At 32.5% G+C, this 18,851-nt stretch overlaps 1 protein-coding gene across 4 annotated transcripts in view; it reads right to left on the reverse strand.

Annotated features, from left to right (window-relative positions):
- The window catches only part of PCDH17 (protocadherin 17), an 80,562-nt gene that overhangs the window by 47,353 nt on the left and 14,358 nt on the right, over positions 1-18,851 (reverse strand). For 3 of the 4 annotated variants that reach the window (XM_072357439.1, XM_072357421.1, XM_072357448.1), the window contains exons 3-4: positions 4,290-4,348; positions 3,932-4,104 (exon numbers count right to left, since the gene is read on the reverse strand). In XM_072357439.1, the coding sequence (XP_072213540.1) occupies positions 3,932-4,104; positions 4,290-4,348 (232 nt within the window). The remainder of the gene's footprint in view (positions 1-3,931; positions 4,105-4,289; positions 4,349-18,851) is intronic. The other variant, XM_072357431.1, reaches the window with a different exon arrangement.

An 18,851-nucleotide genomic window follows, 5' to 3' on the forward strand; every position in this document is an offset into this window, starting at 1 on the left:
TTAGGATGCCAATGCACATCCTTTTCTCATTTCTTCCAAGACATGCTCCTGCTTCATCAGACTTCTCCTTCCTCACCTGGATAGCTTTGCTTGAACTCCAAAGCTGCTCATGTGAGCAGAACATGCTACAAAGAATCACACTCCTTTCTAACAAGGAAGCACCAAACAACCTGGACTCTCATTCTAAACACACCTGACTATCACTCAACTTACACATCAAAGCACCACTCATGAACCTAGACTCAGTATCAAAATAGCTGACAGGAAAAAGTGAGCCTGAATTCAGAGAAGAAGGCCATCTAAAAATAAAACTTTAGAAGACATTCAACATAAAAGCAACAGAGGGAGAAAAAAAGGCTTTGTCTTTATTTTTCAGAAGTATTTGCTAAATTTTTTCACGATAATTTCATCAACAAATATGTCATAGATCACTGGATATTAACATGAGGAAGGTTATGACAGTGATCTGCATAGCAAAGGTGACTGACTCATACTCCTCTGGTGAGATCATTAACTTAGATTCAAACAGGGAATATTTTTCTAGTTTCTCAAATGATGCATTGCAGAATATTTGCATAGCCTAGCTGAGTCTAAGAAACTCTTGCAAACATGTTACCTCGATCAGCTTTAAACTGCTGAGTTTAAGACACTATGAATATTTGACATTTTTCATAGTAAACCTGTAATTAAAAATGCAAGATACTAATCTAAAAGCTAAATATCAGTAGATACCAACTGAAGCTTCAGTGTGTACCATGGACTTCACAAAAAGAATGAGAACAGTGATCATGCTATAAATTCTCTTAAATTCAGAAGTACTATTCTCCTGACCAAAGTATTCACAGTAGAAAATAAGGAAGGACGTTCTGTCAGTTTAGATGTAATAATGAATGTGTTAAAAATGCACCAGTGTGGATATTGAGCTGATATAAGGAAATCAACATTCAGAAAAATCATTCTTAAAAAAAATTCTTATAATATCTACTCTGCTGCAGATAGATATTGTAGAATATTCAATTTCATGTATCTTTCTTTAAAAAAAAAAAAAAAAAAAAAAAAAAAAATTAGAATAAAAATGCACAAGTTACTGCAGTCTTGTTCCATAAACAAGTTCAGAGGAACAATCACAGAATCACAGAATCGCAGAATTGTAGTGTCAGGAAGAGATCAGAGTCCAACCCCTCCTGCCAAAGCAGGCTCCCTAGACCAGGTTGCACAGCTAAGTGTCAAGGCGTGTCTTGAATGTCTCCGGAGAAGGAGACAACTAAAAACTATATTTAATACTTTTCATAGAGATGCAAAATATCATTGTGATTATGAAGAAAGTGTTCTATTTTCATGTGATATTTAATCTCACCTTTATTGTTATTATTATTGTTATTATTATTAATTGCTGAAGATTGAGTCCAGCACTTTTATCCTAGTCAAATATACTTTAGCTTAAAGATGTGCTGTTCCACAGAGAAATGTGGTAAACTGGTCTTAGAGGTGTCTCTAACACCAGTGCTGAAGTTTTCTTTTGGTCTTTCTTCATGGATCTATTTCCAGTTTTCTTTTATTCTTAGGATCTGCGCTACCATTAACCAGGCAAAAGCACATGCAAAAATGCCCCCTCTGTGGGATACAAGTGTGAACAGCAAACATATTGAAAGCAAGATTTCTGTTGCTAGTGAGAGATAGTTAAAAACAACAACAATAACAACAACAACAACAAAACAAATAAACAAACAAAAAACAAAAAACAAAACAAAATAAAAAAAGAATAACAATAATAATAATAATAATAATAATCTGCCAGAGATATATTAAGTCAGAAAAGCACAGGAAAATATAAGAAAGCAATGACTTCTAAGCAACTAGAAAAAAAAAAACAAAAAAACTTCCCTATCTCCACAGTGTCTTACAGTTTAACAGATAAACATTCTCAGGACTTACTAAGAAAGTTTATAATACACTTTATTTTTTTATTAAATATCATTTATGGATTATAATATCATTTTCATCTTTGTATGTCATTTAAAGAAACACAGTCATAGCTTTTATGCACAAACCACAACAAATAAAAATATTATTCTATTATTTGAACATAAAATGTGTGAATAACACGTGCTTTTCCAGGTGGAGCAAGCAGGAATTTTTACATAACTTGGCAAACCTATTTAAAACTATTAATTCCTGTAAGATTTGTAAGTAGAATGATCTTAAACTGTTTGAACCTCTGAAGGGATTTAAAATCTCAGAAACAAAATGGGGAAAGTAAAAGATAAGAAAGACAAACAGGTCTTTCAGAGATCTTTCATAGCTTAACCTGCTTAGTGATGTTTTTATATTTTGAGTTGTATTCCTTTTAACATTATATTGACAGATTGCAATAAAATTTGAACTCTGGCTATATAGTGATTTTCTAAAAAGCTCTAACTTTTTAATTATTTAGAGCAGTAAATTATTTTCCTAATGAAACTTTTTGAACTTTAGAACCTCATGCTTTCATTGCTGTACTTGATGGGTAGAAATCCAGTCTTTATGTTAAAACAAAACTGAGAAAATTAGATACAGTTTTTTTAAAAAGAAAAGAAAAAAAAAGAAGAAAAAAAAAAAAGTCTACTACTGCATCTTTATACGGATCAATGTCTAATTATAAGCAGAGACTTGCTGTGCCAGAAGGTTAGGAAAAAATAATCTTTCTGGCATTTATTACTTGGGAAATAAGGTCATATTTGAGGTCAATCCTCAAATATACACAGAATAAATTATACTGCAGCATTCAAAATATTCTATGTAGCAAAAGCCACTTTGCAATCCCAACATAACCAGAAACATGTTCCTAATGACTGTACAACAGTTCAGACTGGACTAGCTACAAAAAGAATCTAGATCCAATTACTCAACAATTAATAAAAATCTTTTTTTCTGATTAATTATAAATGTACTTTCTCAATAACGTTGACTTATTTAATCATCTCTTAACTTACTCTAAGACTGTATAATCCTTTAAACAATTAACCTAAAGTAAATATACAAAACATTCCAGCAGTAGTGCTCTTTCTTATTCCCTACAATCTAGGCAAAATCACATAAACACACAATACTAAAGAGCTCAATTTTTTATTATTATTGTTTATTTGTGGGGTTTTTTTGTTTGTTTGTTTGTTTGTTTTAAGTTTTCCTTTTGAAATAAAAGATCTCAAAATTAGATAAAGCATATCTGGAAAAAAAAAAATGCATTGGAGACAGAGTTTGAAGAAATAAACATGCTTATTTGTTAGAATGAAGGCTTGCAGAGATTGTGGTCATTGTTCTGCTATAAGTAATTTTAACTGATTCACCAACACTCATCTTCGATACCTTCCTAAAGTGTGAGTGAAATTATACTAAAAATCAGACTATTATCTTATTTGACAATTCTCATAGTACTATTAATTATGAAATCAACACTACAAATAGAAAAATACATTATTGAAATGGAAACACTTTCTGATCGGTTTTTACTGTTGTCTGATATCCCAAGTCTCTTTTCTTTTCCTCACATCCAATATACACAAGGAATGTAAATGACTGCTATTCTTTTATCTGTTGCAGTCATGTCTGAGTTGAGTTTTCAAATCACGCTTTGGTTGAAGAATAGTATATAATATATCACAGGCAATGCCAGTGGAGATAAAGTATTTTCTAATCATTTTAGAAAAGTACTATATATATATTTTTTTAATCTATTTTCGTTCTACGGAAAAAAGGATACTTGTGGTTTCATTTCATGTTCATTCTGAAAGATCCTGAATGCTTTTGCTCTGGGCTAGCTACAAGATTTACAGTTTCCTCTGATAGTATTATCAGAGGGCTATTCCATCCTGTTACGCTGCAACTGCACTGCTAATAGGTTTATAATGATGGCTTAACTTTACGCTTTGTAAGCACTGGAGGCTTCACTCACCTTGTTCAAGTGGCTGGCTTTTAGTTGAAGTAGTTTTCATCTTGAGTGCCTCCCTAACAGACATGTCACAGCAGGAGCCTTTGTTAGTGTCTTGGTCACTGTCAGCCTGATCACTGTCCCCATGCCCGCTGTCCCTCAAGCTGGCTCTTTCTGGATCCTTGAAAGTGGAGCTACTGAAATACATATTTAAAAAAAAAAAAAAAAAAAAAAAAAAAAAAAAAAAAAAGAGAGAGAGAAAGAGAGAGAGAGAGAGAGAGAGTTGTATTTACTTGTTCTAAGTTGAATCGTACTCTCTGGCAAAGCAATTTTGACAAGAATGCAAATGGGGAAGCCGAGAAAGTTATTTAATAGGCCTTACCTTTGAACAAACTGCTGCCTGCTGCCCATGTAATTGGGCTCTGCGGGAAAATTGTCTGTCTGCGAAAGAGAAGGAAAAAAATACGTATAGTTGTACACTGGACAAATCTCCTGCAGAGCAACAAGATTTCCTAGAGGAGAAATGATTAATAATTCAAAAATTCCCTTAATCTTCAGATTTGTACATTTTAATTAAATTGGAAAATGCTGGCATGTAATTATGTGCTCAGAACAATTAAATGATTCCGGTCCACAAATTACCTGCTAAAGTAAACAATGAGGCTCCAGTAAGTGGCATTCTCTGTGAGCAACCTGACAGATGACACTGTTTATATTTTTTCATTAGTTAGATATTAAGACTGATGGTTTTTGAAAATGAGAGAAAAAAATTACTTTTGTGTATTACAAAAGTGAATTATTCAATAATACTAATTTTTAATCATAATTACATCATCTACTGGGATTCTGAAGCCCTTACTACTGCAATGCAATTTCATGTTTCTACAAAACATGCAAATTAAGAAAAGCAAAGAAAAGAAAAACAGAGAAAAGGAAAGAAAAGGAAAGAAAAAGAAAGAAAAAGAAAGAGAAAAAAAAAGAAAAAAGGAAAGAAGAAAAGAAGAAGAAAAAAGTAAAAAGAAGAAAAAGGAAAAAGGAAAAGGGAAAAGAAGGAATATATAATACTTGTATAGCTATTGGGGTTTAGTTTGTTTTTAAATGGTACTGGAAAAGTGCAATTAGGAAAATATTTGGGTTTTCTCTCTTTAATTTTCATCAGTATTAATAGCTACATCTGAATAATGAGAACCACACATGCAAACAAGAACATTAAATGATTGTTGCTGACAAGTGGTTTTAAAAAGAAGATACTTTCATTAACTCTGTCATGAGTATATTTTTAGCAGCATAAGCTAAGTAATTGTAGAAGCAGAGGTATTTACAGCATCCAGACCAACATGGAGTCCTGCCAAAGGGAACTGAATTCCCCTTGTATCATCAGCTGAAGTTCTTTGGAAGAGAGACTGAATCTTTCACAAAACCCCATATACTGCAGATTTGTGCATGTCACTTCATCTTGCAGCTGACCTAGCGACAGAGCGCCTATTGTTTTCTGCATCACTTCAGATCACACCACTATGCTTCGCAGCAGCTATGAGTTTTCCAACAGCATCTCGCATATCAGCATCAGTAGCACAGGCAGCACTCAATTAATGGAAAGCCCAACATGAGATTTAATGTTGTATAGTGAGTGCTTACACAAATGACTGGTCTCCTAGATATTTATTCTTCCTTCTCACTCTCCATTTTGTCTTTTATGATTTATTTTGGGTTGCTTGGCTGTTTTTGTTTGTTCAGTTTGATAGGCACATGGTAATTAGAAATATTTGCTACCCTTTGTATCACTGGAATACTGGACCTTGAAAAAGACATATGAAGTTACATTTGAAATGTAACAGTCAAAGATGTTCACAACAGAAAATAAGTAGCCACATGCTACCCTCAAAACATATGTGAAATATATGTACTCCTGCCTATCTTGTGTGTTTCAGAGAAACACAGTTTATCACAAAAGATAAACTGTCTTCTATTCAGGATTTATGAGGTATATTTACACCACACATTCTTCACATTCTTCTTACTGGTGATGAAGTTTTTTGGCTTTAAGTAAATAGGATTATTTAAAAAAATAAAAATAAAAAAAAAAGTGTTCACATTTTGAATTAGTTTATAATTTAAGTTGCAGAGTATGTTACATATGACTTTTCTATCATACCAAAATTACATACCCTTTGAAAACCTGATGTACAAAAAGACAGTTGTTCTTTAGAAGCATTAAATGGTGAGCTTATAAAGGTTCTTAAATACTGTCCAAGAAGAGCAAGCAATACAGAAGAATTCTGAAGATTAGGCACATAAAATCCAGTGTGGTGCCACTGCTTTTCCAAGTCTGCTTTTCTAAAGTACTCACATTTTCAGCTACAGACACTCAAACTTTTGCAAATCTAACTACTTCATTGAGGGGGCTTTACACATTGAGAAACAGAGAAGATCCTGTTTTTAATCAGTGTCTCTAGAATAAAAATGGCATAACATTCTTATATTTAATCTTGCAAGCCAGCATCTCGTGAGAAGCAAATCCACATCATATATATCATTACAACATACACAGAGTCTGATACTTCTCTTCCCAAGTAAATCTGCATAATTGCAGAACTCATATCTGTTTTGTAATATCTCGGTTACTGATGCCCTAGAAAACTAACCTCGTGGTTTTTTGGTTTGTTTGTTTGTTTGTTTGCTTTATTTTTTTATTATTATTATTTTTTTTTAATGCGAGAAATGTGCCTCCTCACACAGCAGCTACTAGAATCAACACTTCTATTTTTTATGATGTTGTCAGACAAGATGTCTGTTGATGAAAATGTATTTTCATCAATTCTCTCCTATCTGATTAAGAAACATAAATCAGACTCTTGCCCTGGAATTAATTATAGCAGCTCCTTAAAGGTGGTGCTAAGGACTTATCTATAATCTGAATCATGGTCAGAACTGGTCAATCTTTTGTTTCTGCACTGTCACGGAAATAAAAACATGTAATACGGTAGCCAAAATATGAATTTTAAAATAGAAGCTTAGAAAAAATCTTGGTTGCTGTCTTAATAATGGGAATTACTTCTGAGAAATTCTGTATTTATGGTAATAAATGGCTTTTAAATCAACCAAAATTTGACCAGTTTCCTCCATATTGTATTTTGCATCTAAATAATTGTCTTTTTACAGTGAGTTCACAGCTGCAAAAGGACAAATGTACATACTTGATAACCGTTGATATCTGCACAACTTTGAGTTGAATTCTTTTTCTTCTGTTCTAAAAGCATTAAGCTTTATCCTGTTATAAACTACAGAAATATCATGCTTATGGTATCTGTAACAGGAACTCCGAGATCTAGGCAGTAGAGTATAGCTGTTTTCCTGTTTGATATGTAAAAATAAACTTTTAATTTTAAGGCTACACAAGTTTGAGAAATCTTTTACACAGCAGATTACAGAGAGATATGAATGTCTATTTATTTATTCTCTAATTCTAGTTGAAGTGAGAAGTCATATACTTAAATTTTTTTCACTTTCTATAGAAGTGATATTACACATTTCAGTTCATGCATTAATCATATCTCTTAACACTGCATAGCTGTAATGTTAAAAAATAAGTAAGTGCTACTTTAAAAATTTATCAACAGCAAATAAACCCTTTGTTTTTGAGTAGGCAGCCCTTTCCAGGAAATCAGAATTGGGTCTCTCTGCTTGCCCTCCAGTTCTAAGGTAGGTTTCAGTGCACCTACAGATAAACATCTGGAAGACGACCTAATCAACTAGAATCCCTTTCCTAACATTACAGATACAGATATGTACACAAGATTCACTCCATTTTGACGATCTAGCTTTAGGTTTGTTCTGCTCCTGGAGCTGACTTCCTTCAATAATTGCGGGGATAATCTAGATGACCAGCAAGATATTCAGTTTAACACTAAGCAAGTTGCATCATACCAGGAGGAAAGTGAATTACATGGAATTATAATTACCTGGTTTAAAATAAATAAATAAACGAACACAACATACATTACCCAAATTGAAGACTGAGGGCTAGAGTATCAATGAGGGCACTAAGCCATGAGTTTTTTACAAAAAAAAAAAAAAAAGCACAAAAAAACATACTTGACAGAATGTCCACAAAACAAAACTGAGAATCGTAAATCATCCTAGATGAATACTGGAGAATTAAAAGTCTGGGATATCACTCTAACATATTGCACCTCCCCTAAAGAAAAGGTTTATTTTCACAAACTAATTTATTTCCAGCAGGAGGAGGTATATTATTTCCAGAGTTCTTTCAACTGCCCCCTAAAAATGCTTTCTTATATCTGTCTGTCCTAATATGTGACTGTACAGTAAATTTGAAGTTCTAAGAACACTGACAGTACTGTGATGTTACATAAAAGTTCTTGAGGATTTGAGTACACACTTGTCAGTTTTGCCAGAAGAATGAAGCTCATAAAAACATGAAGCTCATAAAAACAACATTTTGAAAGAGACCAGAACTCATACAAAGCTCCCAAAAGCTACCAAAAACTGATTAAAAAAAAAAAAAAAAAAAAAAAAAAAAAAAAAAAAAAAAGCTATTGTCACTGCTTTTCAACAAGTATCTTATGACTTCATAACATTACTTTTGAAGAAGAAAATAGAAGTAAAGGCAAATTAAGCCTGTACAAAATACACTTCTGGTATGTGGTCTTCAGATGTGACAATATAATTGTCACAGTCTAACAGTCTACCTTGAATAATCACTTGTTGACCAGTATTTGCATGAACGTGTAGAACATGTTTTAGGAGTTGTTGTCTACGTTCTGGAAAACCACTCATTCTATTACATTCAGTGCTTCCATGTTAAGATGTAACAGTGTCTTTGTAAACTACAATTATTGGTATGTATTATTCATACATGGTGAATTTGGAATACAACAGTTTATACATGTAAAATAAAACTGGTAAGGTTCTACCAATTAATTGGCTATAAATTCTAAAAGTTTAACTTAGGGAAAATAAAATGAAAAGTTATAGCCAAGAAGGGAATACCAAAAACAAATTCCTGATAAGATTCATTAGCCTTAAAAAATCTCATAAGAAAAAAAAATAAAAACAAAGCTCTCGAAACAGTTTGAACCAGCCTGGACAATGAATTATGGAGAATATCTTTAGCATTCCTTACATTAATCTTACATAGTTTAGAGTTTGGTTTTAGTTTTTCCAAAAAAAGAATATCAGGATAAAAATGACAGCCCCATAGCAATCAATCCACTTTCTGGAAATTGACTATAAATTAACAACAATAAAAGAAAAAGCTTTCATTTTAACAAACCTCTCTTCTGAAAAAAAATAAATAAATAAAATTGAAAAAAAAATGGTTCATAAAGTCAATCTGACTGTAACATAGAAATGAGGAAAAGAGAGAAAAAGAGGGAGGAAGGGAGAAATGCAATATTTAAGTATTCTTGACAAATTATGTCCAGAAATAATAGTCACATTAGAGAAAGATGTGTTTAAAAAATGTAAAAAAGAACTAAAACATTAATCAGTTTTATGAATATTCGGCTGCTAGAATATTCATAATTTTTTTTTGCAGAATTACAAGAACAAGTATCACATTTTTAGAAATGATTCAACACAACTCTACTTTATGTAGATGTTCACACCTGAAACTATAATAAAGCAAGATGTCTTTGCTGACTCTAAATTCATTTTAATTAAACATAAAGTACAAAATGAAATAAAATATCTCTCCTATTTATCAGATGACTACTTAACATCTACTTCAAGCCCTTTCTGCATCTTTTCTTGAGAAATTCCCACCCTTCCCCCAAGAAACAATTATCTTATGTAAGATCAATCATTTTTCAAGACAAAATATGTTTTGCCAAATCAGGTTTAGAAAGAGCAAACAATTGTCTTGATTTTGTTAGAAACAATATAGAACAATAAAAGAACTCCTCAGTCGTCCACTTAGATCTAGTGAGTCTGTTTGTTTAGAACAGTTGAAGAACAGCTTTTGATTTCACAAGACTTCTTTCATTAAGAAAAGGTACTACCTCAACATCAAAAATAAAACTGAAGAACTGAGCATAAACTTTTAATAAATGATTCTATTTTATCTGAAAGGCCAAATTAAGCAAGCTGTTTTAACAACTCTTGTCCTAGTATGTGCCCTCCACTCTGTCTTTGAAAATATTTTTGAGACATAACTTATATGACTGTGCATATTTGAGATGTTTCACACGCTGCAAAATGAGTATTTTAGTGTTATAAGAACAGTGTATTTATGTGAATTTCTGACATGTATGACACTCTTCAGAAACACATGGCAAGAAAACCAGTCAGAAGCACAAGATCATAACATTCACCAGTCTGCTGTATGTTTTACTGAAGGATGCTGGTGTTTTCTCTTTCCCTTGTATGAGAAAAGCAAAATCATAAGGGAGAGCTGCTGGGCTACTCAGTCAAATGGTTAGAGGGGCTTCAAGAATGTAAAGGTAGAACTCAGGAGACAGAAACTTTTTTTTTTTTTTTTTTTTTTTTTCTTTCCTGTGAGTGGAAGAAAACAGATTCTCCCCAGACAGCCTGATCCACATACTAATTTTCTCAGAACATACTACAGTTGTTACACATAGATGTTACTAATCTTTTTTATTAGAGAATTTCTTTCAAGGTACCACAGATAGTTCTATTTGTAGCACGGTCTCACTGAAAACAATTATTTTTCAAGTTTTTACAAGAATTTACTCTGCATTGCACAAGGCACGAGAGAAAACAGAGCCCAGAAAACAATGATTTAATGTAGTGTGAGGACTGGAAAACAGAGCCCAGTGAAGATTTCTCTCACTTCATTGATGGTTGCACCAAGCCTGAATTCTGAAGAAGCTAAAAAGGTCACTGTAAGAGAGACAGTTTTTTGCGTGGCCCTGGTAGATAAAGAGACCTGTAAGACAAGAGAAAGGGTGAGTTCAGACTGATCAGTTTTCCATATATAAAATAAAGATAACTCCTCTGCTGGAGATACTGGATACACATTTATGGGCAGACTTCTCATTAAGATAGAACTAGGAAAAAGTGTGGAAACTGAACCCAAATCTTCCTTCTACTAAAAAGGGAATTAAGAAGATTTTCCAGACTGAACTCCAATTGCTGTTGGTCTTACAACGGTTTTTAGGCTTCTGAGCCTTATTTTACTTTGCAGTGCAGAACCATATAAGCATTTAATGAAATTACTACAGTTTGGGAAGAAAATGTGCAGAGTTGGCAAATGGGACTAGAAAAATCTAATTGCAATATGAACTATTTTTTGGAGAATGTGTAAGATCAGAAGAAGTGGAAGAAGTGCTAAATATCACACCACATAAAGAGCTCTATCTGAAAGTACAATAGCTCTCCTCCTGCTATCACAGCATCAATAAATAAACCTAATGAAATTCATGACACATTATTGCATTGCTCTGTATTGCCCCTATTCATTTAAAAATGATGAACACATTTAAAATAATTCACAGCCTGTCAAATGCCTGTGAGCAATGCAGTTAGACTGGAGCTTTAAGAAGCCTCTGTGAAGATCTTATGAGAGAGCTTGATACAACCTAAATCAAAGTGAAGATGGAAGTATGCGAAAACATCATAATAACTACTTCACCTGAATCTATGGGTACAGTTGTATCTAATATATTTACACTGTTCACCAATGATATGTACTTACTGAAGCTGCACTGTCAATAAAAAGCACATTAAGAACCTTCTGAAAGAGCTTCCCTGTCAATTAGACTGCAGATACATTCTATTGCTCCAGTTTTCCTGTCAATTTAATATACTGGATCATATTAACAGTACTGGCTTGTCAATAAGGTAAATCCGAATCCTATTAATGGAGTTACACTGCCAATTTAATCGGCTTCCTGTTTATCGAGCTCCCCAGTATTTGGGAAAGCTGTAAAATGGGATTATAAGGTTAGGTTGCATGCATCTGTCTCTGTAATGTATAAATATTTGAGGAGTTGTATCCTACTGTGAAGAAACACATGTAGCAACCTTATTCCTTTAATATGAACTTCAGAAGACAGAATAGTCCTGTAGTTTACCATCACTGAGAAAATACTAAATAATCCTCATTTATCACATTATGTTTCCTGCTTGCTCTTAGTAACACTGTTACAGAGCAGTCTACATGTGTGCCAGAAACACAGAAGTGCCAAGAGTTGTATGTAATCCATCCCACCTGCATGAGAGTATCTGTACAAGAAAATAAAAAAGAAGATAAAATATGTTTTAGCAATAAAGTCTGAAATACTCAAAAAGTTCAATGTTTATTTAGTCCTTTTGTTGTGCTGTACAATCTTGATGGAACTGAAGCTTGTAACCATAATTTTAGTGCATTAGAGAACCCTGGAAATAAATAATATGAGGTAGTAGTTCAGGCATTAAAAAACGAGCAAACAGACAAACAAACAACAACAACAACAACATAAAACCAGCAGAAATTCAGTAAGCCGTCTATTTAATAGAAGCCTTAATGAAGTTGAACATTAGTTGCTTTTTACCACATTCAGTGTTAAGTAACTACTTTGACTGGATTAGCAGAACATACAAGAGACCATTAAACTGATTATATTAAAACAAACCAACAAACAAACAAACAAACAAAACAAAAATTAAAAGCTTTTACTTAAAAAAGAGAAGAAGAAAAAAGGAAAAAAAGAAAAAAAGAAAAAAAGAAAAAAAAAGAAAAAAGGAAAAATTAATTGCATTAGAATGTACTGGGCAGTCTCTTATCAAATTAACTCTCTAGATTTAACTTGAAAATATAGATTTAGAAAAACATGGTCCAAAATGACAGTTAAAGGTCAATGAATCAAGTTGCCAATTATATTTTCTGGTAGCAGATGGGTGCAATGAAACCTAATGATTGAATTTGAAACGCTTTAATGCACCTTTTATCCACGGCTCCCACCATATTGAGTCTACCTCAGTATTCCTAACAGATATTATGTTTACTGCATAACAAACTCAACCATGGTTAACTAACCAGATTGAAATCTGCACTCCTTAGAACATCCAGTTTATTGAAGAATATCATACCACAGAATCAGAATAACACTTGGGAGATTATCTTTGATATCTTTAGCCTTTTTTCACTTTTCACTTCAAACTACATGTTAAATATTAAGTCTCTTAGTTAACACATTGAAATTAGATGGATATTAAAAAAAACCAAAACAACAACAACAACAAAAAGCTACTGCCTTGAAATGTAAAGAGATCAAAGTATTTGTTATCATTGCAAAAAACATTTCTATTCCTTTGTGTTTTTAACCCTTTCTTTTCTTAGTGAAAGCAACCTTTTTTTCTTTTCTTCACATACAGATATTCTAAGATACAATTGTAAATTGCTGGCATTTTTATTTTTAATGTTAATGCTTTTCTGAAAGCTCTTACTCAGCAGGAACACCCACTGAAGCCTATAAGAGTTGTGGAATATATCTTATTCTTACCACTGCTGTTTTCTTGTTTGTAAGAGCAGTAGATCACAAATGTTTTCTGAACAGATAAAAGCTTTATAAAAATTGGAATGCTATCTGGTGGAGAAGGAGATCAAATTATGGCTTTTTAACACTGACAGACTGTTTTGTACTCATAAGGTTCAGTAAGGGGAAGGAGAGAAAATATTTTAAATCTGTTAAGTTCATGTTAACACCTTTCCACTATGTTTACCTTCTATCCAACCTATACTCTCACTAAAAGTAACAATAAAACTCCCAGGAGTCATGACCTGAGGTCTAATGAAATCAATGGATGTTTTCAATTTGGTTTCAATGGTCCTTGGATCAGTCTGCTTAGCTCAATTACAGGATAAGTGAGTCTTTACATAGTGTGCTACATTCCCACAGATACGTATGTAGTACGCTGTTGAAAGCTGCAAAGGAGCAGGAATATTACTATGGTGATATAAAGTGAAAAAATTCTTATACATAATATTCCTTTATGCCAGCATATGGTCCTCTCAATGGATGACATTTAAACCAATTTGTAATGGCAGCAACAAACAAAGGTGATTAGCTTGGCAGAAGACACTGTATGTAGCAAAAGTCCAGTTCTATATTTCTTCAGTGTGAAAAATATTAGCATTAACTGGAAAATAGGACCTGGTTCTGAAGTCACACTTCCTGCGCAGGAAATGTACATAGAGAAGACCACTGAAGATTTCTTCCAAGATGATGGACAGAAGAAGAGAGATAAATCTAGATCACTTATTTTCTTTTCAAGCTGAAACCTTATCCTCCATCTTTTCCTAAAATCCAGAAAAGCGATGACTCCCTTAAATTTCTCAGGAATTAAGAAGCAAACTGCAGATGCTAAAACTTACAATAGTTTCCTCTCATAATGTTAGAAAAAGACCTACCACTAAATATGCTGCCAAAGTAATGGCTGAATTTATAACAGAATAGTAGATCATAAACCTTACAGCTTCACATGCCTGTGTAAGGAGATTTTCAACTATAAAATGGTGATGAGTTGATTTATTATTTGTTACATAAGATAAATAATTTGGGCTTGCACAAATTTAGCATGAGGTTCTGTCCCTAAATATACTTTAAAGCCATAACATTCAGGTGCCCATGATGAGGTACCTCATAAAATGTAAAGTTTGATTGAATACACCATGAATACAGTATCAATGGCCAAGTAGGCGTAGACAGAAAAAATAAGGCCTTTTGATTACAGGGCTGTGTATAACCATCCACATCTCTGTCACATCAATGTCAACCTACTGCTATGACTTCATATTCTGTACATCACTTCAGGAGACAGAGCAAGTAAAGATGATTGTTATCTTTCTCAAAAAGAATACTTCACCTATAATACAACACTCACTTATACAGGGATCCCTACAGGTAACTTCTATACTCACAGGTATTTTAGGGTGTGACTTAAACATGTAAATTCTTATCAGCTTAGGAGAAAATGTTCTGGATTATTCGTCTCATTAAAGCTTCTCATACTAAGACTATGAAAGAAGATTATTGTTAAAATAAACCATATTTTTATTGTTAAAATAAACCATATGGCAAAGGGTTCTCTGCAAAGACCGCAGAAAAAAAATCTCACCTGTTCTAAACTTATGTTGGTTTATAAACATCTAGGGCATTTCCACAAGATTCACCACAGACAGAGACTCAATATCAATGCTAATATTTGACTGAGGTGTTGTTGGAATACAGTATTTAAATTATGGATTTGTCACTATATTTATTTAGCTCAGACAGCATTTGAGCACATTCTTTCAAAAACAAATGAATGTAACTGTATGTTGTATATCATTTTTTATTCTCTTAAATATCGATTTTCAAAGAAAAGAGTTAATGTAACCTTATCTAAACAATGTCCATGTCACAAAAGTCCCAAACTAGTATTCAGATGTTTGTTGTATGGATGAATTATCTTTCCAAATAGGAAAATAACTGAAATACGGCAACTATTGTGCAAGAAATTCTAAAGAAACTCTCATGCATTGGGAAAAAATAAATAAATAAATAAATTGTTAAGGCTGTTCTCACTGCCCTTCCTGAACATCAGAACCAATTATGTGTTTGGATGTGGTGCTCCCTGCAGATGGATCAAGAGCCCACATGAAGTCATACCAATAGATTTCTTCACTGGAACTCAACATGAGTGAAATGATCTCTGAAAGACCATTACCTGCACATGCAGTTCTACACATATGCCCTCAAAACCTTTTCTTTTCAGGTAGAAAATTTCATTTGGTGATGGATTAGATAATTTCCATGGAAAGTTACCCATTTACATAATTAAAGGTCATCTTATTCTATTGATGTTTCTCTTTAAATAAGCAGATTTGAGAATAAAACAAAAACGTATTTTTGTTTTATAAAACAAAATCATAAAAATTTACAAAAAGGGGCCTACAATATGGGCTTCAGTTCACATGCAACTTCACCAATTTCACTGTGACTTTCTAATAATGAGTAAACTTAGGTCTGTTGATTGCTTTCATTTAGATCTTCTCAGACATAACAGTAAAATAACATGCTCTTCTAAAATATGATAGGATCAAGAGTAAAATTAATCATCTATAAAAACAGAATTAGGATATAATTTCTAGAATGCCATGTATCAAACTTCAGCAGAGTTTCTAAAGCCTACAGTCTGAAACCCTGTCTAAAGATGTGTAATTGGATTACTGCTATAACTTTAACCATTACAAAACAAACATCGCCAATATAATGATACCAACAACTTTAATAGTGCATAAGGAATAGACAGTTACTTGCAAGAATTAATCTGCCATTTCACACATCTGCCCAAGGGAGTTATTGTAATTGCAAAAAATTTACTCTTAGACTGCTGAGACTCATAGTAATTATGTTTCTTTTTTTAATAGAAATAGCCACAGGTAGTAACAAATTGGGTTTTGAGATGGGGAAGTGGGCATGCATTCTAACCTAAATTAATATGTAATTATCTTTATTGTAAAATACTATAGAAAATGTACAGCTCAAAATTTAAATTAGGACAAAATCTTTTATTTAAGTAATATCTTCTCCACTGGCTCTTCAACATGACTGCAAACAATTTATCTAAATATCTTTGCCAATATTAGCCAAAATTCCCGAGGATTATATTTGTTTAATAAAAGCAGTTTTCTCTTGCTTTACTTTTATCCAAAGAATATAAGCTAACAAGCAGGTCAGAATCTGGAAATCTATCTATTCATTCGTAATGTTATTTTGCCAGTATTGATGTAGAAGGGTATGAAGAAAAGACACTCCTTGTGTTTCTGCACTTACATTTTAAATGAACTGAAATTAAAGTTTTCTTCAAAATTCTGGAATTAAGTTTGAGACATGCAATTACTTAAAACGTGCTTCTTGACAACTGAAGGAACTACAGTTTCCTTTACAATCACGTTATTGTGATGATGGGATATGTACTGCTGAGGAAGATCACATATATGGTGGCCAATTAATAAATAATAAAATAAATTCATCCATCTGTTCCGTCCCTTGCAATAATGTTTTCTGTTGCATCTGGAAAGAAGCTACAGGTAATTCAGACAGACAGAAAACATCCACAGACAGATGAAATGAAAACTATGCACTCAAAAAAACAAACAAACAAACAAACAAAAAAACAAACAAAAAAAAACAAAACAAAAAAACCAACAAAACATTTTCCTTTTTTCATCCCATAGATACTTTCTATGTTGTAGAAAAAAGGCGTACGTTGCCACCATCTTCTAAAACACAGATAATGCATAGTGTTAAATAAATGAATAAATAGATGTGCATTGCTTGTTAATAACATTTTTTTATTATTATTCATTTATTTATTTTTTTAATCTGGATAAATAGTTGCTTTGAATCTGTGCTGCTGTCACATCTATGTATCTACACATAAGCAGTTTTATTATCTGACATAAACTCTAGACATTCAAATAGTTTCCAGGGCTTCATGTCTCACATTTTTTAAAAGGCTTTTAAATTCATTATTTCCCAAGCACTCTAAATTCCACTACATTCTTATTGTCATTTGATCCACCGAAATGATGAAGAGATCAGAAAAGAACACACTGGGTACTTTACAGCTGTGGCTGGATAATCTTGCTCATGATCATCAAAGCAGGAATGTTTTTTATGATCTTCAAATCTGCATATCAAATTACACAAGTCTATGCAAAAGAGCAAAAATATCAAATATTCAGACATCAGGACTATCTCAATAGAGTACTAGAGAATGCAGTTTGAGGCTAAGTGATACGAACAGCTTTTGCAGCTTTGCAGTGTTTTTAAAGTAAAGGAGAAAAGCAACAGGGAGCAGTTGAGCTAACACAGACTAAGAGATTCTGAGCTAAATTCTACATGTGCTTACGCATATCAGCAGCTCCATTCCTGTAAGCAATCCATTTAACTCAGTGATTCTATTGACCTAAATTAAAATATTCACTGAATAATTATTCTAAGATAGTTCCTTGAAAGACATAGTACAAATATAATTTAAAAAATAGGGTTAGTAAGTGTCTGTAAGTCTCAAAATTACTCATGTACTGATTAAAGACATCAACTTGTTTTTTCTGCTTTTGTTGGCAACAGTTTGTCCCTCAGTATCAGTAGGAACAAAGCCCAAGTTCTGAATATGAGGGGCATTATTAAAATAACATTTTAGTGTTTTTTTGTTTGTTTGGTTGTTGTTGTTTTTAACCTTTAAAATATTAAGCATCTTAAATACTTTCATTAAGTATCTTTAGCTCACATGGGTATACCTTTAAAAAACAAAAACAAAAAACAAAAAAAAAACAAAAACACAACAACAACAAAAAAAACCACAACTGTATTGTAGCTAAACATGCTTATCTGTAAGTGGTTGCTTAGCAATCAGCAATGAACAAGACAGAAATATAGTAAGTAAAGATAGTGACTGACATGTTCAGTGTTTGAATCATGGCATTCATTAAAATGAACAGAGTAACACCAACAGAAGTTTAAAACAAAACTCTATTAATAAAATAATGCATACAACTGTCTTTAGGAACGAATTATGCTTACAAAGCTGCAAATTGTGATTCACATGTCTGTTCTCAGTAAGAAAATCTTTTAGCTGTTATTAAAAATACATTAAAATCCTTCAAAATTTTGATGAAGCCATTATTTACCTTTTGTTTTTAATTCAATTGTCAAGTGTGCTTCCAATGATTTTAAACATAGTATATAACTACAAAGCAAGAAAGAGTTTATAGCTTTGAAGACTTGGTATTGATTTTTAATGCACCAGCTTTCAAACACTACAAAGGCTGCTCTCTGCTGATAAAGACAGTAAACAAGAAACTGTCCTTTAAATGTTCCCTTTAATGCTTTTCTTTAATTAAAAATCAATCAAAAACAAAACAAAACAAAACAAAAAAACCCTCCAGAATTGTGGCATTAAAAAATTAAAATTAATACATTAAAGTGTT

This window comes from Excalfactoria chinensis, chromosome 1 (assembly GCF_039878825.1).
Source record: "Excalfactoria chinensis isolate bCotChi1 chromosome 1, bCotChi1.hap2, whole genome shotgun sequence".
Taxonomy (NCBI): Eukaryota; Metazoa; Chordata; class Aves; order Galliformes; family Phasianidae; genus Excalfactoria; species Excalfactoria chinensis.